The sequence below is a fragment of the Macrotis lagotis genome, chromosome 4 (assembly GCF_037893015.1).
Source record: "Macrotis lagotis isolate mMagLag1 chromosome 4, bilby.v1.9.chrom.fasta, whole genome shotgun sequence".
Lineage (NCBI taxonomy): Eukaryota > Metazoa > Chordata > Mammalia > Peramelemorphia > Peramelidae > Macrotis > Macrotis lagotis.
In genome coordinates this window covers 169,163,683-169,190,832 of record NC_133661.1, presented here as the reverse complement: position 1 = coordinate 169,190,832, position 27,150 = coordinate 169,163,683, and the positions used below count along the sequence as shown (strand labels likewise).

Here is a 27,150-nt window from a genome sequence, read left to right as displayed (position 1 = left end):
TGAATTTAGTATCATATATTAACCTATTGATAATTATTTTTAATAATACACATTTGTCTTATTATTAAAATTTTCATTGAAAAAATAAAAATCATTTCAAATTAGAATCTGGAGATAGCTTTTGCTTCTTTTCATACATGTCAAACCCCCCAACCCCCAATTTCTTATTTAAAATACTGTTCTATAAATTTGAGTTAAATTTCGCTCCTTGTTTATATTGCCATCATTTTGTTTATATTGCCATCACTTTGGAAGGCAAAGAAAGTCATGGATTTTCATAGAAAATAATGAAAATAATGAGTATTATCTTCACTGCTATTGTAGTTATAGCTAATCTTCATATAGTGTGTTCAGGTTTGCAAAGTGTTTTGCATGTTTTATCTCTTTGTGTTGCATAGCAAACCATTGGAGTAGTTACTACTGGTAATAAAACCCATGAAATTATACTTAATGGGAAGACAAAATATTTAGGCAATGCCTAGGCTAATAGGGTCGTCATGGATTTTATGTTGACCTTGAGTATCTGTTAGGGCTTCATTGGGTTTATATTGTGGTAGCAGATATGTAGAACTAACTTCTCCTTTCCAAAGCTATAAACTATAAAGCTTATATATGTAGCCATCTATATTTTAATCCTAAATCTAATTAAAGATATGTAGCTGTTATTAAGCTCTACTCCTCCCCAAAAGGGGGGGAAATTTGCTTATTAATTTTGTACCAAAGTACATATGATATTTGATCTTCATTCTCGAGGAGGATAATGACATCAGGAAGATGATGCCAGGGCAAACACCTGAATTGGATTAGAGTCACCAGCCTCACTGTCTCCTCCAAAGCCATCTGGGTCCAATGACCAGATATGAATTAGATTGACTGGAGGTGGCTCTGGATATGAGACAATCAGGGTCAAGTGACTTGCAGGTCATACAACTAGTAAGTATGAAGTGTCTGAGGTTGGATTCAAACTCCCATCCTCCTGACTCCAAGGTCAGTGCTCTGTTCACCACACCACCTAGCTTCCATGACAAAGTACATATAGTACATATGACTATATGCAAATATGTTTTCATGTCTAAATATACATGTGAAAATATAAAGAGAAGTTTTTATATTTATTCATATATTTTTACATATTAAGAGACATGCATATTCTGTTTCACGTATACATTTAACTAAAAATAAGCTTAATATATATTTATATGTATGTTTAATTGTATATGTAGATACATGCATTTGTTATTTATATGCTCCTATGTATATAAACACAATTTACCATGAGTACAAAAATAATTAGAAACATAATACATGCATTTATATATGTGCATATATACATGTTTTCATATGTGCATATGCACTTAAATTTTGACTCAAAAATTCATAGCTATATTATGTAAGTGTTTAAGTGCATGTTATATTCATCATAATTTTATTCCTCTTATCAATTTTTTCTTTTCAGTTTATGGGGAAAAGATAAGCTGAAAAGGAAAGGGTGATGATATCAATACAACCAAGAGTAATATTTAAGGTTTGAAAATCATGGGAGGAATTCATAGAAAGATTTGTTGAATTTGCAGTGACACTATCTGAGCTCATCTCCTGGCTGTGACATTTACTACTTTTATAGTAAAACTAGGAGCAGTCTTTTAAACTCTCTGAAATTCTAATCAACATTATTACCAGTAGTTTCTTAGAACACTGAACTTGGCAGAAAGATAGTGGATTCTATATCTAAAAGGAAATAAAATATTTCAAATATGGTCAATATTTTAAATTTTTTTTGAGATTGAAACTACATAGCATAGTAAATAGAGTTTCTAAGCCTGGAGTCAGGAAGACTCATCTTGAATTCAAATCGACCCTCATACACTTGCTAGTTGTGTGTCTCCTAATTGTTTTACCTTCCACATCTGTAAAATAAACTAGAAATGACAAAGAAATCCCTAAATGGACTCATGAAGTCAGACAGACTACAAATGACTGAATACATTGTTTTGTTTGACTGTACTTATTTATTAGGAAATAATTTTTTTTTTGGGGGGGGAAGAATGAGCTTTGGAAAGTGACAGCATTGATAATGAAAAAAAGGAAAAAAATACCAACATATTTTTTAAAATGCCAGACCTCAGTTTTCTCAATTGTGAAAAAAAGAGGTGGTAGAATTGCATAGTATGTATCCTTGGTCTAAATCTATGATACTGTAGACAAGGCATTGATTGAGTACATCTTTAGATGCAAAAATTAAAATAGTAACATGTATCATAAATAGCATTTCATACATTGCAATTTTTTGTCAAAGTCTATATTGTATGCCTTAATTTAAGTGAATTCTAAATTATTAAATACAGCCAAGTACAGATCACTATAACAGACATAGAAGATATAAATATTAAATTTTATAGCTTATTATTAATTAAGAGAATATGACACCTGCATAGATAACTTATAATACAATATAATATCTGAAAAGTTTGTGAGATAGATAAAAACTAAATGCTTTGTGAGATCCAGGTAGTAAAAGGTCATTACAAGACTAGTTAGGGGGCAGTACAGTGTGGAATTAGGAAAAACCTTATGGAAGAGATGTAATTTGAATTAGACTTTTAAGGATTGATATGATTTTAATAATTGAAGAGGAAAGAAAGCATAGATGTCATAGAATTTAAATCTGAATGGAACCTTAGAGATAATCTATTCTCATCCCTTCATTCTGTATACTAAGAAAATGAGATCTAAAATTATGAGACTGGGTGTCAATGAAAAATTTTGAGTTGAGGAGTAATATGATTAGATCCATACTTGAACAAGTTAGTTTAAGAGAATTGAAGAGGAAAAACTGGAAAGGAAAGAAATAATTGACCAGAAGACCAATTAGAATTTTCTGAGTATAACACATTCAGGAGATAATGAGGTCTTGTACTGTGGAGGTAATAGTGGGGGAAGAGAAGTAGAGTAGACAGTGAGACACACAAAGTGGAATTTGGTAATCCATCAGGATTTGAGAGGGAAGAGTCAAAAACAATCCAGTTTCCAACATAGGAGACCAAGATAATAGTGGGAACACTATCAAAAAATAATAAAACCCGAATGAGAAATGTGTTTAGGGAACATGCTGAGTTTGAAGAACTGGTGGGTGATCCATTGGATATACAAAGCAATAGTATGTTCTAGGATAAACAACGTTACTTAGAAATAAAATGAGTACAATGAGGTAACTTGATTTAGTTAAATGTCCATTTTATAAGCCTCCATGCACCTACACTCTTCTGCCAACTATTGGAATACTATGTGTTGTCATAATCCTTTGAATTTCTTAAAAAGTAAAAGCCCTTTATTTTGATTTTATTTCAGTGGTTTCTGCCCAAGGCTTACAGGCTAAGGACAAAACAGGATCAAGTGATCCATATGTTACAGTTCAAGTTGGAAAGAACAAGAGAAGAACCAAAACTATTTTTGGAAACTTAAATCCAGTCTGGGATGAAAAGTTTTATTTGTGAGTATGCAGTATGTAACAAAGTAACTTTGGAGGGCACAAATAAGGCAAATACACAAGATAAAAAATAATTTTTACTCCAGAAAGTATTCAATAAAATTAGTAATGGAAACTTATTTAGTTGTTCTCATATAAAATTGTTAGTCTTGATAAACAAAGAATTTTTAAGTAGTATTTGTAAAAGAGTGATATGATAATGGAAAGATTCTATTGAGAAGTGTAGTATATATTATGTGGTCTAAAATTTGTCTAATCCTGCAAGGTGTAAATCAACTGGACCAAAGTAAAATAATTAAATGATTTGATATATACAAGCAGCCCTAAAATATTTTTAATATGTAACATCTCTCTCTTTGCTATAAGTATATGTTTTATATGTGGCATAGAGTTCACAAAATTTTGACAATTTTTAAAATTTTTCATCAAAACCACAAATTGCTCTGATTGTTTGGCATATTTCCAAACTTTTCATATTCCTAAATCTTGCTTTCTATATAGCCTATTGGAGTTCCTAAGGCATTAAAAAAGTATTTTTCTTTAGCTTTTAATGAAGAGTCCTCATCTTTTTGTGGTATTTTGCAGTTATGCTAATAGCAGTCATCCAAGAGTCATAAAATGGTGCTTTTTTGTGGGCAATAGTTTGTCAGGTCTTGATATTGGTTTCTCATTTCACTTTGTGTTTTCATGTGAATGATCCCATTTCATTGTGGGTTTGACTGTTCCTTGAAATACTTGGTTTCCCTTTCCTGACATTTGCAATATCTCTAACAGCAACTAAAATGGCTTTATAAAAGCTTCAACCTTTGCACTCTTCTTTGGATATATATATATATATATATATATATATATATATATATATATATATATATATATATATTCTTTTTTTTAAGAAAGATTTTATTTATTTTGAGTTTTACAATTTTCCCCCCCATTCTTGCTTCCCTCCCCCCATGCATTCTCTTAGTCTATTCATTGTTTCTATGGTATACATTGATCTCGGTTGAATGTGATTAGAGAGAAATTATATACTTAAAGGAAGAAAAATAAAGTATAAGAGATAGCAAAATGAAAGGTACTTCAGAAAATCAGACTGAACCACACCTGTACCAACATAGAATGAGGGGTCTAGAATGTTTTTCATCATTTCTGAGAAGAGATTGCTTAGTTTCTCTGTAACCTATTAAATTTTGTAGCAGCTTTTGTTGGGGAATTCTTTCTTAAATATAATTCATCTCGTAATGCTTCTACAGCCAGCAGCTGGAATAATTTTTCTCAAGTAGCCTTTGCCCTGTTCCTTGCTGAAAAGAATATAAAATGACTATCAGCAACATTTTAAGGAGACAAAAAAGGAAAATGTTCTTCAGAGTTTTAAGACTCCAGAATCTACTTTTCCCTTTTGTAGGTTCATATCCTTCTCAAGAGCCTAGATGACCTAATGCTTTCTCTTTCATAGTTCTACCTTTCTTCTTCCTATGCCTATGTCCCACATACCCAACACTTACCCCCGGAAATTACTCATTGTATATTTCATGAAGTTATTCTATAACACCATTACAGTCACTATAACTATTTGTTACCATTCATGGATATTACAGATTGTTTTTCATGATTCTCAGTTGTGCATTTGGTCTTAGCTTTTTGCTATTTAATTCTGAAAATAATTTGTTTGTTTTTCTTGTTGTTTCCTTTAGACTGTCACTAGTTGAGGGGTAAATATTGTCTTCTGCTATCTTTTTAGCCCTCAAGTAAATTTTGTTGATTTTTGTGGTTAAATAATTTGTGACTCAAAGAAGTTTGCCTGCGTTCCATATGATGATGAAGTTTGAAATATCCAGGGAAAAAATAGTACCCTATACTTCAATACCTGGAAGCTTAATTTGGATGTATGGACCTATGTGGAAATAGTACCTTCTGAATACTCCCCTTGCCTATGTAGATGCATAATGAACATTTGTCCTACTGAGGTCAAGTTTAGCCGCTTATAATATATGGTGTGAAAAAGCTGTGAAAATTTAATATGGATGGAAAAGTCCATACGGATCATCATTAGGGTTTATCTTAAACTCTAACAATTAAGATTTACTCCAGTTTCACCATCTGGGATTAGGCTAAACCAGAGCTATAATTTAATAGAACAAGGAAGGTCTTTTTTTTCCTAATGCCTTAAATCTGAGAGGATGCTTGTTCTCCTTCCAAGCTCCTCTAATTCCATATGCTTCCCCTAGGCTACAGAATTGCTATTTACAGCTTTGAACTAGGTTAGGTTTTTGGAAAAACACAGATGAGGTAATACTGGGATTTTCTAGATAAATTCCTCTCTGTGAATTAGAAAGAGTGTTATAAATTACTACTCTAAGTTAAATAGTAAAAAGTTAAAAATAAATAATATTGCTGAAGAATCTGAGTTAGAAAATAAGTATAAAATCTTGACATCAAACTTTAATCCCATCCCCAAAATCCAAATGAATTTCATTGGAGTGAATATTGAAGATATGATTAATTTGTATTACAAACCTTTGTTGGAATAAACAGCAGCTGTAATATTTTTATCATGTCAAAAATAGCACATGATAGAAATGGATTATAAAACTATGAAGTGCTACTGAAATGCTATTGTAATTGGACTAGTGATGAACTAAATAAGAATGTTTGAGATAATGTCAAATATGGCCTTTGAAAAGATTTGGCCATCCTCTTTTTTGTAAGCTTTTACTAAAGTCAAACTTTGTCTCTGTTGTATGCATATCACAGTGGATCATAGACTAATCAGATGGATAATAATAATGAATAATCTTTGGAATTTACATTTAAGATTTGAGTTGAAATCTCATCTTGAGGAGATGACATGCCAATATATCCTTTTCACACATTAAGTAAAATATTTAATGGCATTAATGTCCTCTATATCTTAGCATGAATAAAGAAAAGTGATTTGATTTCTTCTAAAATTAACTCATACTCTATATTCTCTGATTCTGCAGGGTAGAATTAATTTCCAATCAAAGTTAGTTACAATGTTAGAATATAAACAATCTATTATATATTCATCAGATTTGCCATCATTCTGGAGAATCTCTTGTAAATGTTTCAAATGCTTATGACATGTTTCTTAATTTGCTGCTAAAGATACAAGGAATTATGCATTTGACTATTAGAAAGAAAAGATCAGCATCTGTGTTATTCTTTGAAATGGATAACGGTAATTTTGCAGTCTTGGAAGGAAAATTTTAATCAAGTTCAGACAAAAGATGAGAGAGTAGGCCAATGGAACTTGATATATGATCTGTGTATAAAGTGTTGATCTATCCAGGCCTCCCAGGACTATCTTTAATTTCAATACAAAATCCATATTGCTATTTTATAGTCTCTTTGTTTTCCTTCCTCACTCAGCCCCTGACAAAAGTAGTATGGCATTGTGGGATTAGTAGGAATTAGAAGATATTGATTTCCATTCTCCTTTGATATTATCATTTGTGTTTTCTTAGGCATACCCTTTAACTTTAGGTCTCAGTTTCCTTATCTGTAAAACAATGTTTGCCCTGCTTATCTCATAGTGCTTAGAGAAAGCAGAGAGGAAACAAGGAAAAATAATTTAGATTTGTTTTGTTCCATAAGACCAGAGATAATACTGTGTGAATTTGAGGGACTGTGTTTTATGTAAGTTAGAGAAGAATTGTAAATATGAATAATGTTTCTTTTGACTTTTCTAATAAAATCCTGGGAAAGAATAATAAAATGACATGCAAAATTTCCTTGAACAATACCAAGTACTATCCAAATGTAAAGTGTTATTTTTTTTCTTTGTTCCCACTACAGAATAGAAAAGTACATCATTTTATGACTAATTATAACTTTTTTATATTTTTTAGTACTGAAATCTGATACTCTGGATCTAAGCTGTTTCTTTAGAAGCAAGGGAATTCATTGTTTTCTTGGGTGTGCTAGGGATACTCATTGTTCAAATAAAACAGTTTGGGAGTTAGAAGATTGGGATTATATATTTTCATTATCATAGAGCATATTCAAGAGAAGTAAATTCAAGGGGATTTAGAAAAAGAGGGTGCTCAGTAACAGCTAGGAGCAGGATGGATAGGAATCAGGGAAGGTTTCAAAGAGGAACTAGCTAGCATTCTGAGCTGAAATCTGAGGTTCTAAGAGCTTAGAGGAGAGGATCCATCTCAGGCAAAGAGACAGTTTTTGCAAATTCATTGAAACATCAGTGATATCTACTTGTTAGTCCCACTTGAAACATGTGCCAGTCACAGCCCTCTAATAGCTTTGGCTCTCTGTGAGTACAGTATACTTGCTTAGACCTGTAGCCTTATCCTCAAAGGTGAAACATTCTCCATTCACATGATTACACTCTGAAGGGTCATCCCCTCATAGTTTTATCTCAGCCCAATATAAGGGCAAAAAATGGAGCAGGCTATGAATTAGGCATATATTAAACTCTGTTGCAGAGTGTATAGCAATGTATTGTGATTTTGCTTGCCTCAAAATGCACGCAAAACTAAGATTAAAATGACACTGTAGAGGAAATCAAGAATTTAAATCAGTTAAATTCTAGATTAAAAAATAATATAGTTCAAAGAGAAGTGGACTCAAAGCTAGGAAAAGATGTTTTCAAGTCCTTCCTCTCACATACATGTGCGACCCTTGACAAGTCACTTAATATCTCAGACTTCTAGGTAATTTTCTACAAATATAACTTGCAGAAAAGATCCTGACTTGCATGCATCGAGGGATTTTCTTCACCTTCAAAGCTCCCTATACTAGGACTATCTTATGTCTACTCTCTATCCCTATATCCTATTTTGTGAGTATGGAACTTTGTGGCACAGTGAATGGAGCTCTGGACTGAAAGTCAGGAAGACCAATTCAAATTCAGTTCTAGAGACTTAGCTATCTCTATGATCCTGGTGCAGTTATTTAATCTCTGTCTATCTCAGTTTCTTCAACTGTTTTTTAACAGCATCTATCTCCCAAGGGGGAATCAAAGAATTAAAATTTTTAAAGTCTTTAGCACAGTACCCAACACATAATTTAGTAAATGCTTGTTACCTTCCTTTTTTCCCCTTTGTCATAAAATATATATAAATACTGTGTAGAAAATGAAAATGTTTTAGTCATCTGAGACAACTTATAATGATCCCATTAATATCATCTAGTCATTTGTCATACAGGATTGTACTACATATGTCAGTTATGACTCTAGACTGAAGAGGATATTAATCACACATGCTTAGGTTGGAAAGCTTGAAAATTATTATTTGAGGAATATGCTATGCAAGGTATATAATCATAAGGATTGCTCATGAATGTAGTAAATAAGATTAATGAGTCATAGGTGCACCCAAATATGCCTTATGGAATAGCAGTCATTTTATTGGCAATTTCTTCCCTGTTTAATAAATATGGACTGAAAGTCAATCATCTGAAAAGCAATATGGCATAGTGGCAAGAATGTTATAGTGGAAATCTGAGTTCTAGACTCACAAATTACCAAGTAGACCTGAGATCTCATATTAGTCCTTTCAGTCACTGTTGTACACATACATGTTGCCAGAAGTGTGTTCACCATTCAGTAAAGTTATCCAAGAAATTATTCATTTGCTCATTTAATAGTCATTTATTAAGCGTCTGCTCTGGGAAGAGAAACAGGGCTATGCAAAAAAGTGTGATCACTTGATTTTCTGAATATTAGGACAAATGATGATAAATATCTTTCATCTAGTTTTCTTGAAACCTGCTTATTTAAAAGAAAAAAATACATGACTGATAATGCCTAGTACCTCTCCTCCCTTCTTGACTATAATGAATTCTAAAATGATAGGATTATTTCCTCTCAAAATTCTATGCTTTCCTCTTCCATTTACTTGTCCCTACAAATATTCTCTACTCCCTCGTATCTTATAAGAAAAGGTAATGATATCACATCAATAATTATACTCTGCTTTTTAATTTTTTATACTTCTCATATATATTTTGTTATAAATCATAATTAAAGTTAAAGGATTCAAAGCATACCCTTTAAAGCCTATATTCAGTTAAGTTTTATAGGCTCACAGATTTAAAACATCATAGCTTTTAAACATCATAACATATTTTGAATGAAACACACGATCCCTTCCCTATTGTTGAGTTTCACCCTTTTTGTTCTTCAGACAGGGAGCTGGCACATCAGTACCTCCTGATTTAGAACCTATGATCCTAACTCACCACACTTCTAGGCATCCACAGATCCATCACATGACTTTGAACATTTTCCAACCATTGTCAATTCTATCCTCCCCCTCTTTCCAGCACATTATTAACCCACACCATACTAGCATACCTAGAATGAGTACATTAATCAATTGACAATAAATAAAGCAGGAGAAAGGAACTAGTGTATAAAGATTTAAAGAGTCAATTTTGAGTGTATCTACCAGTCCCATTTCTTTTTTCCTTTTTTTCAGGACCTTGTATATACATATTCCCCATATTAAGCATTTGTGGTCAAAACTGGTTACTTGTAATTTTTAGTGACTAATATTTTCTGGAGTGGTTTGGCTATACAATTTGAAAATATCAGTTTAACCCTTTTAAAGCCCTTTTGAGGTAAGGCAAGAGTTTGCATTGACATTGTATAGACTATCTCCAAAACTGCTTTTATTGACTCCTGTAAATTTTTGCTGTTTTTCTCATGAGAGAAAATAAAGTATTCCTGTTTCAAGAAATGCAGCTTATAGTATAGAAAGATGAAAAAGACAAAAAGCAAACTTAATAATAATATTGTTAAACATGGGGGACCCACTTGAGCAAAGGTAAAGAGGTGGAAAATAAAATTTTGTATATGGAGAAGAGTTTCAGGCTAGTTTGATTACAACAGGAACCATATTATTGGAAATAATCTAAAATAAACTTAAAAAGTAGGAGGAGGTCACTAGGGAAGATTGTAAATTCCTAGCTAAAAAGAGAAATAGCACGATGTATTGATTGGATAAGAGGTCCAGCCTTGGTGACAGAATTACTCTTGGGAAAATGAAGCCAAAGAAAATCATCAATAGAAACAATAGTGGAGACAAGTCTATGCAATAGCAAAGTACACTTTTCTTGTTGTTGTTGTTGTGGTGGTGGTGGTGGTGGTGGTGTGACTCTTTGTGACCCCATTTGAGATTTTCTTGGCAAAAATAATGGAATAGTTTGCCATTTCTTTCTCCAGCTCAAGACTAATCTGATCAATTAATTTTCCCAGGGTCACAAAACTAGTAAGTATCTAAGGATGAATTTGAGTTCAGAATTTCCTGCACTATGCACTGAGCCATGTAACTCTTGCCCAACCTCAAAAGGGTTTTTAAATGGTTAATATGATATTTTTGAATGATATAGTTCAACCAATCATTGTCATTAGTAGCCAAAAAAGTAAGGAAGCCCCCCAAAATATAAAATCAAGATACTGAAGTAAATCAGTAGATTAGGATGTTTTTGCACTCTTAAAATTTCTTAGAGAGACTCCAAAGAGCTTTTCTTTAGGTAGTTTATGTCTATTAATACTTATTGTATTATAATTTAAATTACTTAGTATTACCAAAATAATTTAGATGGCTATAGTTATGCACAAGACATATTGTGAAGGACAAACCAAGAATTTGCTAGAATTAATAGAAAACCTCCCATGAAAGGATCTCTGGCATCCTCCTGGGTCCTTCCATCATACTTTTAGGATTGTTTGATTAGATGATCATTAAAACAGCTTCCACTTTTAAATCTATGAACATATGGTGGTTGAGAAATTTGAGTTGGATATGGTAAGATACAATCAAACCCGGTTAAATATTGAATGGGAGAATGTCAAATAGCAGATTTGGTTCAAAAAGGAGGAGGTGGTATAATCTAATTGTGAAATGATATAATATCATAAAGACTGCATAAGAGGCTAGGTTCTCTAACACACACACAAACACACACACACATATATATATATACATATACATATATGTATATATATATATATATATATAAAATGTACATACATACATATATACCCACACATATTCCTACAGCATTATTATTTCTGTTCTTCCTTCCTCTCAGTTTTCTTAATGCTATTTTGTGAAATTTGGTAAACCTCAAGTACACTGTGAAGATGGCCCAAAGTTCTTTTCCTAGCTCTGCTCTGTTCAATACATTTTTTAAAAAATTAGGAAAAGGCATAAATTTAATATTTATTCAATTGAACCAAAACTGAAAGGAATGGTGGATGCAGTGAATGTCAAAATATGTTAGAAAAAATTTTGCAACAGGCTATAAATATAGGTCCAATCTAATAAAATGGATTATAATTGGATAAAAGGCAAAATTTCACACATGGATTGAATGATTATTGGCATGGGTACAGGGATAGGACTTGACTGGAGAGCAGGTCTAATGAAATAGTCTTTGGGGTTTGAATGAACTTCAAGCATGATATGGCTGCCAAAAAGATAATGCAGTCTTTGCATAAAATAAGAGAGAGAGAGGAAGAATGCAAGAAACATATACTTAAAGGAGAGCAGAAAAAATGAAATAAACCTTTTAAAATAAGGAAAATGATCATCTTCTTACTGTGACAAGTCTTACCAGAATTAGGGCATTCTGCCTATGATGGATGTCATATTTTAAGAGGCATATTGACAAAATGAAATGCAACGAAAGAAGGATAAGATGGTAAAGGATCTCTAATCAATGTATTATGAGATGCATTTGAAAGATGATGACCTTGCAGAGGAAAATCTGGTATATGAAAGAAGAGTTAGACTTGTTCTTTGATTTGTTTGTGCCAATGAGAATTAAGTGACTTGTCTTGGGTCACACAGCTAAATGTCTGAGGCTGAATTTGAACTCAAGTTTGTCTGGCTTCAGGACTGGTGTTCTATCTAATGTGCCACCTAGATGTTCATAGACTTGCTGTGTTTGGCTCCAAGAAGGAGAATTAAAATCAAAGGGTGAAAGTTACTGGAAGGTTGAGTTTAGTTCAGAATAATAACTCTTTTCTAACTATTTGAAATGTCCTAAAAAAAGAATGTATTGCTACATGAGGTAGTAAGTTCTCCATCACTGGAAGTATTCATGCAAAATAGTATTTGAGAACTTACTATCTCATGTAGCAATCCATCCTAAGTCCTTGTACTTAGGAAGTTTACATTTCTAAAGGGGTTGGGGTTATGTGAGGAATAACACATACAAGTGAACAGAGAGGAAGGGAATACCCATTTGAAGGTATGATGTTGAAATCTAGAATGTCACAAGTATAGCTGGCAGGAGAATGAGTTAGCTGGTTTGGATCTATCCCCAAATGGAGGGATTTGTCAGTGAACAAAAAGATATTCTTGGTGAGCAAGTCACAAGCGCTGAAGAAAACTGAGAAAACTTTTGAAGTGTGGTGCTGTTTTCTGTAAAGTCAGAAGCATACCCAGAAGGGGACAATTGGCTAGTGAATCTGTCCTATAATAGACAGAGACCAAAGAATATATTGCCTTAGGTACAGAAAACCTAAGATGTTAAATTAAAAATACCAAAGTACAGATAGTTTAGTTGGGGAGACCAGTTTATGATATAAACAGAGGTTAACCACTTAGGAGGACAAGTTGGAGATAGTCTCTTAACATCACTGATTGGGAAATGTCAGGAATCTTTTGTTCAGTTTAATTCAAAAATTTCTAAGCAGGTTTCATAAAGAGTACCAGCCTGATTATCCAGGAAAGTGACAGGTTTCAGAATCACGGGTAAATGCTTTGAGCTAAGGACCATGTCCCTATATCTCATGGAAAACCAGTGCTTCTAATGGTAGTATGGAATATGTCCATTGTATAATTAGCTAATACACCTCCCTCCTTTCCAAATATGATGGTTAAGAGATTTGTGGGGATAATACCTCCCTCTGACTCTGGAAGCTCATCCTGTTTCATTTCTGTATACTTAATTTTTAGATATAAAGGTACTTTATAAATCTGTAGATTGAGTCTATAGTGGTTAATTTCATATTACTCCAAATTAGGTACTAGTATTTTCTCATTTGATTTTCCATGTTAACAAATAACCTAAATTGTGTTAAAAGAAAGCAACATCATTTTAGACAAAAAAAATTCATCAAGTTAGGCAAAATGAATAAGCTTAATTTTTTAATTAAGCTATTATGTAAATGTTAAAAGGATGACAAAGCCCTTTGAATGTCTTTTTGTGACTTTTCTCTAAAACTTTGATTTGTGGTTTGTAGTAGGGGAGGTAGAATTTCTTTGTGGCAGGGCATCAACATTGTGAGACCTGTGTCAAAGGTAAAAATATCCATGCTTCATATTAACTTTCTCCAATTACTATACATGTTATTTCTGTACAGACATTTTTACTCATTCCTGACTCTTCATGACATTAGGATTTTTTTTGGCAAAGATGCTAGAGTGGTTTTCCATTTCCTTCTCCATAACTACTGCACATCACTGCTCAAATATTTTAAAATCACAATATAAATAGTCTACCTAATGGAAGGGATAATCATCCATTGATCATAAAAAAGACAGTTCAGAATTCTTAGTCTTTTTAATATGTCATGTCCTTTTTGACAGCTTGGTCAAACCTATGGACCACTTTTCAGGAAAACAATTGTTTTTAAATGCATAAAATATATAGTGTTATGAAAGAAATCAAATATATGATTATCAGTATTTTTAAAAATCATAGATTGCAGGTTAAATAATTATAATAACTAGCATTCACACAGTACTTTAATAGTTTTACAAAGTAGTTAATAAATATTAATTCAAGAATCCCATGGAAGTAGGTACCTTTATCCCCATTTTACATTTGGTGGAACTGAGGAAGAGCTTCAATACACACATTTGAGCTACCTAGCTGATATAACCAAGAATCCCTGGTAATTTAAGAGCTGCTGAGATAGTCAGACTCCTTTATAAAATATTAAATTGGAGAATTTTGGTCCCTTGGTCACTTCAGAACTCATATTGACTTTTCTAGGTCATGTCTAACTGAATTAATGTTCTGGACCAGGTCTCACAGACCAATTCCCTCAGAGGTTGGGTTTGATACTGGAGCAGAGTATAACATTCACAGGTCATTTAAATAGTTTTCAAAAAAAAGATTTGTTTAGTCATAGCAGGAGGATTGACAATAAGAACAACTTGAATGGAATTGGCTGAGGGAAGTTCCCTTACCTTGATTCCCCATTGTGATCTTCCAGGTTAGCATCAGATCACATAGCATGGAACTCCTCATGCCAGCTTTGTACTCAGGTGAAGAGAAGTGATATCAGTCAACAGTCTGAGCCTATGCTACTCTGATCCAACCATTTGTTGATGAATATCTCAGTACCTTTTAGGAAAAAATGAATATAACTTGCTTGGAAGATGTCATGGTAATTGAAGTTGTAAATTGTGCTTGAAATATAATTAAACTTCAGTTTTCAAATAGGATCAGTAGTCAAAGCTTGACATTCAACAGACTTTTTTTTAATCAAAAGATCAATAGGCAATATATTTTCATATGCATGTACTGGTTTTGTTTCCTGTCTCTGGGACCTCTCTCTTACATTTGAGAGGGAGAGGAAGGGAGATAAGGAGGGAAGATGAGAGAGAGACAGACAGACAGACAGAGACAGAGAATGAGAATGTATGGTCCTTTTTTAGAAATTTTCGTAACCCTCTCATTTTCCACTTAAATTCTATTTATCATATGCTCCATAGGATACTATGGAGACAAATCTTTTCTATAAATCATTCATTAATGCACATTGAGTCAAAATGCCAGTTTAGGCTGATTTTCTCACCTGTAACTGCTATCTTACAAAGTCTTGAAGATGAAATCCTTCAGCCCTTTGTGCTGGTATGTTGGGGGATCACTACCAGACTGTAGTTTACATGAAGGTAGTGACTTACTTAAAGGTCTTTCTTATTTAAATGATATAACCTGCTCAGTCTTTACCACAGTACTCTACCCAGGGTAGATTTTTATGACTGTGGGAATTGTACTGTATTACTCTCAGGCCCAGGCTGACTTGTTATACCCTTGTTTCCATTCATTATCCCCAAACTGCAAATTCACCCAGAACTTAGTTAAGTTTTCAGTGCCTTCCTAGATCATTATTTTCTCTCATTTCTTGATTTTCTTCACTCAGTACTCCTATAAAAGGGACAGCAATATCCAGCTTCTCTATTTATTATGCTACCCTTAAGAAGCAGTGCTCAGGCCTTCTTTCAGTTTTTAAGAATTTTGACTCATTGTCATATCATTTATGTAATCCTTTAGTGTTTTTTTCTTTATAGTTGTTTGTTTTTCTCCTCCTTCCTCAATCACCTATATTCAATTTAGACTTCTTTCAGTTATTCTGCTGCATCAAATCTTCTAAGCATTATTTTTGCTTTTCTCTCCTAATTTTCCTTTAATATTAACATATAGAGGTATAACAATTAAATAGAATACAGAAAGGATATGTCTGCAAAATTACTAAGATAAAGAGATGAAGTTCTTTCATCATAAACATTTGTTTTCTTTTTGAAAGTAGGAAAAATGCCAAACTCTAATGAGTCCACTTCATGAAAATTTAAGCCCCCACTTTAAAAAAAATAATAAATTTATTTATTTTTCCAACTACATGTAAAGATAGTTTTCAACAATCATCATTTATAAGGTTTTGAGCTCCAAATTTTTCTCTCCATCCCCTTAACAGAGGGAAATCTAATATATATCTAATATGTATAACTATGTTAAACATAGTTCCATATTAATCATGCTGTTCCACATGATTTAGTATTAGGAAATCATGAATTTAATAATTGTTCATTGACAGACCACTTGGAATAAACACTATGCTAGTATAACTCAAGGGGATGACATTACCCGAATTTCTACCCTCTTTTTCCTACTCCCTTTTGCCTCTAGAAATTTAATTTTCTATGTCCTATTTCAAGTAGATTGGATATTTCTTTTCTTTTTTGGCCTAAGGGCAATATAATGGCCTTCCAGGTTCTTGTGATTCTCTCTTCTGCTGTGTTATGGAACTTATATTAAAGAACAAATTTGGAATATGTTCACAAGTTCACAATTGTTCAGCAAGCATCCCCAAGACAGGAACATCTCTAATATTTAGGCAGAGGTTTGATGATGTTCTGCTTTGATTTGAATATTATATATATATATATATATATATATATATATATATATATATATAACTCCTCGACTCTCTCTCTCTTTATATATATATACATACATATATATATATATATATATATATATATATATGCAAAATTCAGATTAGCAAAACCATATGAATAAAAAAGTGAATAGAAGACAGTGCCTTTCAACAGGGAGACATCAGGAATGTTTCTTGAGAAAAGTGAATGGACCTATTGTTGAAATTTCCCTAAGTCTTTTAAGAAGTAGAAATAATGGGGGCCACAGTCTAAGCTGACCACCCTAAGATGCCTCTAATAGCCCTCTTTAATTGCTGTTCAGTCTAATCTCTTTTTACTCATTATCCAGTGCCATCAATTATTTTGACTCAGCTGTTGAGGTGGTCCAGACACCTTCCTCTTCAGCTATCTTTTCCATATTTCTTTGTTTCTATTGCTGTCTCTCTTTATGCTCCCTCTTCTCCACACTTCTCTCTATAAAGATTTAAAACTCCTACGATTAAAAAAAAATCCACCCACCAGTTCTGGTTCTTAATCTGGGAAGAAATAGATACTTAGATTCTTAAAATAATTCAAGCCACCCCAGAATGACAATTAAAGCATTAGCTTATATATAATATTTAGATATATAGAGAGATATATAGGAAGAGATATAGATATATACACATACATATATATAGAAAGATATATAGATCGAGATGTATAGAAAGATAAGATATATAGATATATGTAAGTATATTTATAGTTATAGTTACATATGTAATTTATATTTGTATCTTTTTATAGGTTTATGAGCAAATTCATATATATATGCACAAACATATAGGTATATGTGTGTTTATTTATATAAACACTATATCTTATCTCTCTATCTCTCTAATATATATATATATATATATATATATATATATATATATATATATATATATGAATGTATATAGATTATATCATAGTCCCTGTCTTCAAGGAACTTATTTTTTCATAGGCAAGACAGGCTACATATTCAAATAGTTCTTTATAAAGTCTCATGTAAGTGGAACAAATTAAGAACCATAGAAGGCTCAAGGGAAGGAGGAAATTTGATGAAGCAAAAAGAATGTTGAATAAATGTTAGGAGACCTGGGTGAAGCTTCTATGCCTATCATAATCTAATTGTTTGACTTCAACAAAACTTTTTAGCTATCTGGCCTTAGTTTATACGGATAATAGAATGAGGAAGTTGGGTTAGATAATATCTGATACTCATTCCTATGTAATATTCTTTAAAATATTTCCAGATATATTGGTAGAGGAATGCCTTATGAATATGGCTGTATATAATAAAGACTTTGAAAAATGCTGGTATTGTTTTGTTGGATGGAGACTCAGTGGAAATTAGGCATCAGAGGATAAAGAAACATCCATCAATAGTCAGTTAGGTTTAAATCATGCTGAGGAAGTGGGAGTGGTTTATTTTAGTTCAGATATTTCCTTTGAGGAAATATGAGAAAAGGAGAACACAAAAAGATTAAAGGTTGGCAAGGAACCCATTTCAGAGAAATTGAAGAAACCATTAATAAACTTCCTAAGAAAAAAGTCTCCAGGTCCAGATGGATTGACAAGTGAATTCTAGCAAATATTTATAGAACAATTACTTTCTATTCTATGTCAACTATTTAAAAAATAGGAGGGGAAGGATCTCTGCCAAACTTTATGACACCAACATGGTTCTGATACCTAAACCAGGACGAACCAAAACAGACAAAGAAAATTATAGTGACTATTGTTGCAAAAATCTTTAAAAAAATTACAATGAGACTATAGTAAGTAATTACTAGGGTAATATACCATAATCAGATTGGATTTATATCAGGAAGGCAGGGAAAACACTCAACATAATTAAATATATCAATAGAAAAAAAACAACAGAAATCATAGTTATCTCAGTAGATGCTGAAAAAGCCTTTGATAAAATGCAACATCCATTCCTAGTAAAAAGAAGTTTAGGAAGAAATGGAATTTTCCTTAAAATAATAAATAGTGTCTACTTAAATCAACCAACAAAGATTATATGTAATGGGAATAAACTCAGAGCATTTCCAATAAAATCAGGGGTGAAACAAGGATGTCCCTGATCAACATTACTATTCAATATAGTATTAGAAATTCTAGCTGTAGCAATAAGAGAAGAAAAAGAAATTGAAGGAATCAGAATTGGCAGTGAGGAAGCAAAATTTTTACTCTTTGCAGATGATATGATGGTATACTTAGAGAACTGGAGAAAACCATCTAAAAAACTCTTTGAAACAATTAACAGATTCAGCAATGTAGAAGGATATACAATAAAACCACATAAATCATCAGCATTTTGCTATCTGAACAATAAAGCCCAAGAGGTAGAAAGAGAAATTCCTTTTACAATTGCTATAGACAAATTAAATACTTGGAAATTTACCTAGCAAGACAAACCCAGAAACTCTATAAACACAATTATAAAGCACTCCTTACCTAAATAAAGTCAGATCTAAATAATTGGGAAAATGTCAAATGTTCATGGTTAGGTTGAACTAATGTAATAAAAATTACAATTCTACCAAAATTAAATTACTTACTCAGTGCCATGCCAATCCAACTATCAAATAACTGCTTTACTGAACTAGAAAAAAATAGTTACAGAATCCATTTGGAGCAACAAAAGAGCAAGAATAGCAAAGGAACTGATGAAAAAATGTAAAGGAAGGTGGCCTGGTTCTATTATACTATACTATAGTATGCTATAAAGTGGTGGTCATCAAAACTGCCTGGTACTTGTTAAGAAATAGAGTAATGGATCATTGGATTAGAACAGGTTTGAAAGAAACTACAGTAAACCAATTCAGTAAACAACTACAGCAATCAACCCTTTGACAGACCTAAAGACATCAGCTTCTGGTATAAGAACTCACTATTTGACAAAATTTGTTGGGAAAACTGTAAAATAGTATGGCAAAAATTAAGCAAAGATCTATATCTCATACCCTCTATCAAAATAAGGTCAAAAATGGGTACAGGATTTTGACATCAAGACCAAGAAATTCTCTATCAGATAGATAGAAAGGGGACGAATTTATGACCAAATAAGAATTAGAGTACATTATAAACTGCAAGATGAATGATTTTGACTATATTGACTATATTGACTAAAAGATTTTTGCACTAATAAAATTAATGCCACCAAAATTAGAAGGAAAGCAAAAAGCTGGGGAAAAAAATCTTCACAGCCAGGAGTTCTGATAAAGGTCTCATTTCTAAAGTATATAGAGAATTGCATCAAATTTAGAAGATCATAAGTCTTTTCCCCAATTGATAAATGGTCAAAGGATATGAACAGACAGTTTTCAAATGAAGAAATTAAAGCTATATATAATCATGAAAAAAATGTTCCAAATCACTTTTCATTAGAGAAATGCAAATTAAAACAACAATGAGGTATCATCTCACTCCTATCAAACTGGCCAAGATGAGAAAAAGGGAAAATGATCAATGTTGGAAAGGTTGTGAGAGGATTGGAACATTGATGCATTGCTGGTGGAGTTGTGAATGGATCCACCGTTTCTGGAGAGCAATATGGAACTATGCCCAAAGAGTAATAAAACTGTTCATACCCTTTGACCCAGCAATTCTAATTCTATCCAGAAGAAATTATAAAAAAATGGGAAAAGTCCTACACATTCCAAAATATTCATAGCAGCTATTTTTGTAGTGGCAAAGAATTGGAAATTGAGGGGATGCCCATCAGTTGGGGAATGGCTGAGCAAGTTTTGGTACATGAAAACTATGGAATATTCTTGTTCCTTAAGAAACTATAAATTGTTGGATTATAGAGACATGTGGAATGACTTATGAGATCTGATGCTGAACAAAGGGAGTAGAACTAAGAGAACAATGTACACATCAAAAACAGTATCATGAGATGAACAGCCTTGATGGACACATCTCCTCTTCGCAGTCCAGAGAGCTAGGACAACTATATTTGACTGGTTATGGACTACATTATCCTCAGCCAGAGGAAGAAAAACAAAATAAAACATGCACATACCAAAAAAAAAAAGAAAGAAAGAAAACAACAGCAACAGCCCTTCCAAATCTGATGAACACTTCACTTTATAAAAGTTATCTCATATATCTCTTTCCCTTAATCCTAATTCCTCATGCCAAAAATTACTAATTTGTATACATTTTATCAGAATATGTATGTAAAATGCTAACCTGACTGTTCCCCACTGAGGATGGGGCGGGGGGGGAATTTTGTAACTTGGAAATATGCATGTGCTTATGGATGGAAATAAATAATTTTTAAAAAGATTGGCAAGGAAAGGAAGAAGAGGTGATCAGTGATGTAAAAATAATAATCAATGCAGATTTATTTTTAAAAAGAAAAAAAAAAGAAATGGACTGAACTCAACTCAGTCCCTGAATGTCAGGCTAAGGAATTTGGAATGTGGACTGTAGGCATTAAAAAACTTGTTTGTGTGTGTGTGTGTGTGTGTGTGTGTGTGTGTGTGTGTGTGTGTGTGCATATGTTGAATGGGAAATGAGATAAAGCCTATTGCTTTAGGGAATTGTAATATTATAAGTCTAGGGCTAGAAAATATCTCAGAAGCTATCTTGCCCTTTAATTTTCCGGATGAGGAACCTGAGACATAGGAAATTGAAATGAGTACTTTCCCAAGTTCACACAGGTAGTCAGCATCAGACAGAATTTGAACTGTTTACTAAACTTATGTTGTCTGATTTTTTTCCCCATTAAGACATACTTTCTTTTTGTTTGTTTTTTGTTGGTGGTGGTGTTTTTTTTGCAAGACAATGTGGGGTTAAGTGACTTGCCTGAGGTCACAAAGCTAGGAAATTATTAAGTGTCTGAGGCTGGATTTGAACTTAGGTCCTCCTGACTCCAGGGCTGGGGCTCTACCTAGCTGCCCTGCATATTTTCTTTTTATAGTCTAATGGGATATCATCTGGGGAGTGGATAGTAAAGAATATAGGAGCAAGGGAATACATTGGATGACCCTTCAAGATATGTTCCAGGCCAATGCATCTTTACCAGATAGTATAGGGTGTAATATACTTCAGACGGTATTTTTAATACTAGTAATCTTTGTCAGACATTGATTCTAATTGTGGAATTTTATCTATTTCTTTTCATTTATTCAGTGTATCTTCTTTCTCTCTCTGATACAGGGTAATTTCTAAATAGTACAACCCAACACTAAAAGAAAACTAATCAAAAGTTAATTGTTGGGGACTTTTTGTGATCATCCACTGTACTATATGTATAGGGTGTCATTATTGAATGAAACTGAGTTTGTCTGCAAGACTGTACCCTAACATCTGCCTGTGTCTTATAATCAAATTTACTGTTAATAGCTTTAGTGTTTTTGACTCAATAGTGAGTTGGATGCCAATATTCTAATGGAAATGGGCTACTTGTTTCATAATTAATCAATAACAGGAAATGTGAAAGTTGAATCTCTCATAGAATTTCCATTTGGTAGGTCAGAATTGGAGGGATTAAGCTGTAATATGAGAATTGAATTGCTTTATAAAAGGCTGTTGTTTTTGAATCCGGATGACGCTTTCCACTGGGACTATAATGATAATTTCTTCCTCTATGGATACCTTCCTTCCCACTAGCAAAGATCAAAGGTCATCTATTATGTACACAAACAGTTGCTTGTATGCATGTATGTGTGTGTGTGTGTGTGTGTTTGCTTGTTATGTGTGTGTTTAATAAAACTAATTCCTTAGCTAATAAAGCTGTGGAATGACTTCTGATTTCTGCAGTGGCAGCTTGTCAAAGTGTATAGATTTCTAATTGATTAGGGGATATCTAGGTTCAAGACCTCTCCTGACATATACTGATTACATGACCCCGGACAATTCTCTAAGACCACAAGTTACAGAACAGGTTCAATTTGTCTTGATAGAAATTGGGATTTTCATGCCTAGATGCAGGAACAAAATCTGAGAAAATTACAAAAAAAATTAAGAATGTTAAAATCTAGTAAAAATAGTAACTGTTGCTTACTCTGGGTTTAGTTACAATAGAGAAAAAGAATGAATTGATTATCTTAGCCATAAGGTAGGAGAAAGACTGAGTATGATACCCTTGACCTTGTGAGAGCCTTCAAGTGTCCATTTTGTCTCTGAGAATCCTGCATTAGCCCTGTTTTGAATGGATCTTATGGTGGTAATAAGAAAGCATAGTGTCAAGGAACTTGTGTTCTAGAGATAACATAAATTAATTGTCCCATATAAATGTTAGAAATTCAGGTACACTTCCTTAAAGTTGACTCATCTCCATTTATAAAGTCAATGTGTGAGGTCAATGAAAAGAATAAGTTATCGTTCTAAAGCTCAATCTGAGATTCTGTTGTTTTTTTTCAGAATTTCATTTGATTAGGATTTCTGTTAACTTTTGATTTTTTTTTGATATGTTTAGATATTTTGGGAAAAGGGGGGTTGAGATGAAAGGGCTGGGGCATAGTAAAAAGATTAGAAATAAGTGTCAAGATAAAGGAGAGGAGTTTAAAGATTGAGGTATGGAAATTCTGGATATGAGTTGTAGGGTTGACATAGTTAGTCAATGACTTCTTAGAAAGGAGACACAAGATACATTTTTGAGGGTGACTGTACCAGTGTAATGAGGAAGAGTACTTTATTCAGGAAAATGGCAATGTTATTACAATTTTAAATCTCAAATAAGATTTTGCTTGTTTTAACCCCATATTGTTATAATTTGATAGTATTTAAAAATTTGTTAAAGAAAAGCAACATGAAGAGTTCTGTACATTTTGTTTCACTTGCTAGAAGGGTTTCATTTAAATAAATGACATAAAACTCAATTTGAATTCTAAATATTTTTCCTTGAAATTGAGTTTTTAACCTGAATTACATGTGATTGGCAAAAATTAACATTTGGAGAAATGAAAAGCATGCAAATGATCCTTTTAATAGCATTCATAAAGGCAAAGTGACCCTCAAAAAATTTATCAGGTATATCAAGGAAATACAAAAACAACTTTTACCAGAACTCTTAAATAAGGAACTAATTATAAGATTATATATGATTACAATACAATTAATGATAATATAACTAGAAGATAATATAACTATAGAATTTACATGCTATGTCATTTGATCCTCATAACAACTCTATGACATAGGTGTGACGATTGGTTTCATTTTATAAATGAAACTGAAGTTGAGCAAAGTTAAATGATTTGCTCAGAGTCACATTGCTAGTAAATGTCTGTGACAGAATTTGAATCCAGGTTTTCCTGTTTCCATGTCTGGCACTCTGCCCACTGAATCACCTGGTTGCTAAAAAATCTATTGCTTTTCCATTTATTTTTAATCTGTTAGTATATTTATTTATTATTATGTTGATTGTCCAGTTCTTTCTCATATCCATGTCTTTGATGACCTGGTAGGCAAGCATAAATAGATTGTAGGCGACATTTTTGGAAGGAGTACTCACTTGTATAAAATCATAGATCTATCTACATATCATAATATTAATCTTGCCTTAAATATTGGGAATATTGCTTTAAGTTGATAAATTTAAAAGGACTATCATGCTTGCAGTTCCATTTCCTTGGGTAGATCTCCCATGAAACCATAGTTTTTGATATGATTTCTCAAATTTCACTTTAGTACTTATATTTTTGCAATGTCTCATTTTTATTGTTGACTATAATATTTTTCATCCAGTCCTCAATGATGTAAATAAATGGTTTATCCATAACTTAATCTTAAAGGGTTAGCAATGACACTGAAGCTTAAATGCGTTATCATGGTCCAACAACCAGCATGTAAGTTAAGATTTCATGTCTCTAAGATCAACCCACTGACCTACTTTGTTATGCTACATTCTCATTACAAAATACCATGTTACTTCAGCTTGAGAAGGAACATGGCATAGTAAATAAAACCTATCTCAATATCAGAGGGAACTGAGTTCAGGTTCCCATTCTAACCTGTCCTAGCTCTGTGATCCCTAGGAATTATTTTAAACTATCAATATTATAATTGGTGGAGTCCATTTCCTCACTGTGCAAGTTCTTTATTTCAACAATTTCCTTTTCCCATCAAACATATGATGAATTAATCCATTGTGTCTTTGAATGATATTTGTTTTACATCTCAAGATTTTTACATCTCATCATGTTTTGGAGATAAAGAAGATCCATAACAAATAGTAAAATAAAAGTCAAATGCACCCTAACAAATAAAATTAAAAAGAGGAGGCTCAAGGGGGACAGTTAATGTTTTACATATTTGAAATCTCATTCTAATTTCATTTCAAGCCAGGGAAATAGGTGTAGTTTAATCTACATTTTACAGTTGGGGGAGCTGAGACAGAGAGAAGTTAAGTGACATAATTAAGGTCATTCAGTTGGCATCTGAGGTACGATGTGAAAACAAATTTTCTGGACTTGAAATTCTCTTATTTTCTCCACTATACTATGTTTTCTCTCTGATGCAAGAGAAATGATTTGGGTTAGTACAGTAGTTAGTTGGAGCCAAAAAGAGAATTCTGTAGCCAATACTGATGGTCAATAGCTTCAAGCAGTTAACTTTTTCACTTCCCCTATAATTTGATCATGTGGAGGGAAATGGGACAAGTCTTAGAAATAGTACTGAGAATTTCCAGGTAGTGTCTCATCTTTTCCATTAAGTGAGGGATAAATGTATGTGTATATATAAGTATTAATGATTGAATTACTTCAGAGACAATATAATTGCTTTTGGAAAAATAAAAGGAAGGAATAATTCTATTACTACCTGCTTCAAAGATGATTTTATAGTTTTACATGACAAAAGATTTTATTATTGCAGAAACCAAAGCTATTTGTTGGAGACAAAATTGTCTCATATTGTTAGATATTATAGTGATTGCTCCAGAGGAGAAATGTTACAATGGATTTATTATTTTCAGGTTTAAAGGAACAAAGATGATATGACCTTATTCTTAGTAGTGTCTTTTAGACAACTATAATAAAATGAACATAGGTAAATTCTGTCTATAGTTATGCAAATTGCCATCTCACACTCACCTGTCTATATACCCAATTTCCTCTTATTATTTAGTTAATTATTGCTTTTATTTACATAATGAGTAAAATAGAAGAGATTTTATTTGTGGGGAATGTCAAGACATGACTTAATGATGTAGAAAATTCCCTTTGAAGATTAGCATTTCATCTATAATTTGTATTCATTGATATCTGTCTGTGACTGAGAGAGATTAAGCCTTGGCTGTGATCATGCAGTAAATGTCAGAGACTAGATTTGAACCCAGGTCATCCTGAATTCAAGTGACTTTTTTATACATTATTCTAGGCATATTCTTTACTAACTGGTTTCCATTTCTAGGACTTGGCACAATGCCCAGCACTTAATACATACTTAATAACTGACTGCTAAACTGTGATCTGATCCAAAATGAACAAGCCTGTTGTATATGTAAAACTTCCACCTCTTGAGATTATATAAATCTTCCTATTTAAGATTAAATATGTGTCAGTCAGATGCTACAATGGATAGAATGCTGGATGAGAGGCAGAAAGATTCATCTCTGTGAGTTCAAATTCAACCTCAGACACTTAGAAGCTGTGTGATCCTGGGCAAATTAACCCTGTTTGCCTCAGTTCCTCTTCTGTAAAATGAACTGGAGAAGACAATGGAATCTCTACCAAGAAAACCCCAAATGGGTCCACAAAGAATAAGACACAATTGGAAAATGACTGAATAACAATTGCAAGCAAAGCAAATACATAACTGTGTGATCTGATAGGATACTAAGGACACAAGCATATATGGGGACTTTTTTGTCTTTTTAGCATAGAAAATCAAGTTCTTGGAAATAATATTATTTGGCACTACATTATTGCCAAAAAATGTCTCTATAAGTACCAGTCTTTATACGTAAAAAAAAAAAAAAATTTTAGACTGTCCAGGCTGGGCTGGGGTTAGGCTGAGGTGCAGGCTGGTGGGAGGGCATATGGATAGGCCCTTCTGGCCCCATTGTGCTGTGGTTGCCTGTCTCCACCATGGAGTCCGAGCCCCCTGCCATCCATGAGGGTTGGTTCCTGCAGATGTGCAGCCTATGGCCAGGCCAGGCCAGGCCATATCCCTGCAGGTGGACGAGCTGCTCCACCACCAGAAGACCCTGCAGCAAGACCTATGGCAACATCCTGCTCTTGGATGGAGTCATTCAATATACAGAGAGGAATGAATTCTCATGAAAGGAAGAAAACTCCACTCTCCCTTTCTTGGCAGATTCAATTTGTTACTTCTGATGAGTGACCACTGCTTGGCAGTTTTGAATTTGTTTTTGATGGGTTTTTGTTGGACCATATATCATATTTTCTGTAGTCATCCAACCATACAGAAATTTCTCTCAAGATCACAAACATAACACCCCAATCCAAACAAGTCAGAGTCACCCATACCAGATTCAGATATAGTAACACT

General features: G+C 33.0%; 1 protein-coding gene across 1 annotated transcript in view; it reads left to right on the top strand.

Moving 5' to 3' along the window:
- Nucleotides 1–27,150, top strand: part of UNC13C (unc-13 homolog C) — a 386,872-nt gene that overhangs the window by 32,989 nt on the left and 326,733 nt on the right. Inside the window, exon 3 of the mRNA XM_074236225.1 lies at nucleotides 3,349–3,490. Within this exon, the coding sequence (XP_074092326.1) occupies nucleotides 3,349–3,490 (142 nt within the window). The remainder of the gene's footprint in view (nucleotides 1–3,348; nucleotides 3,491–27,150) is intronic.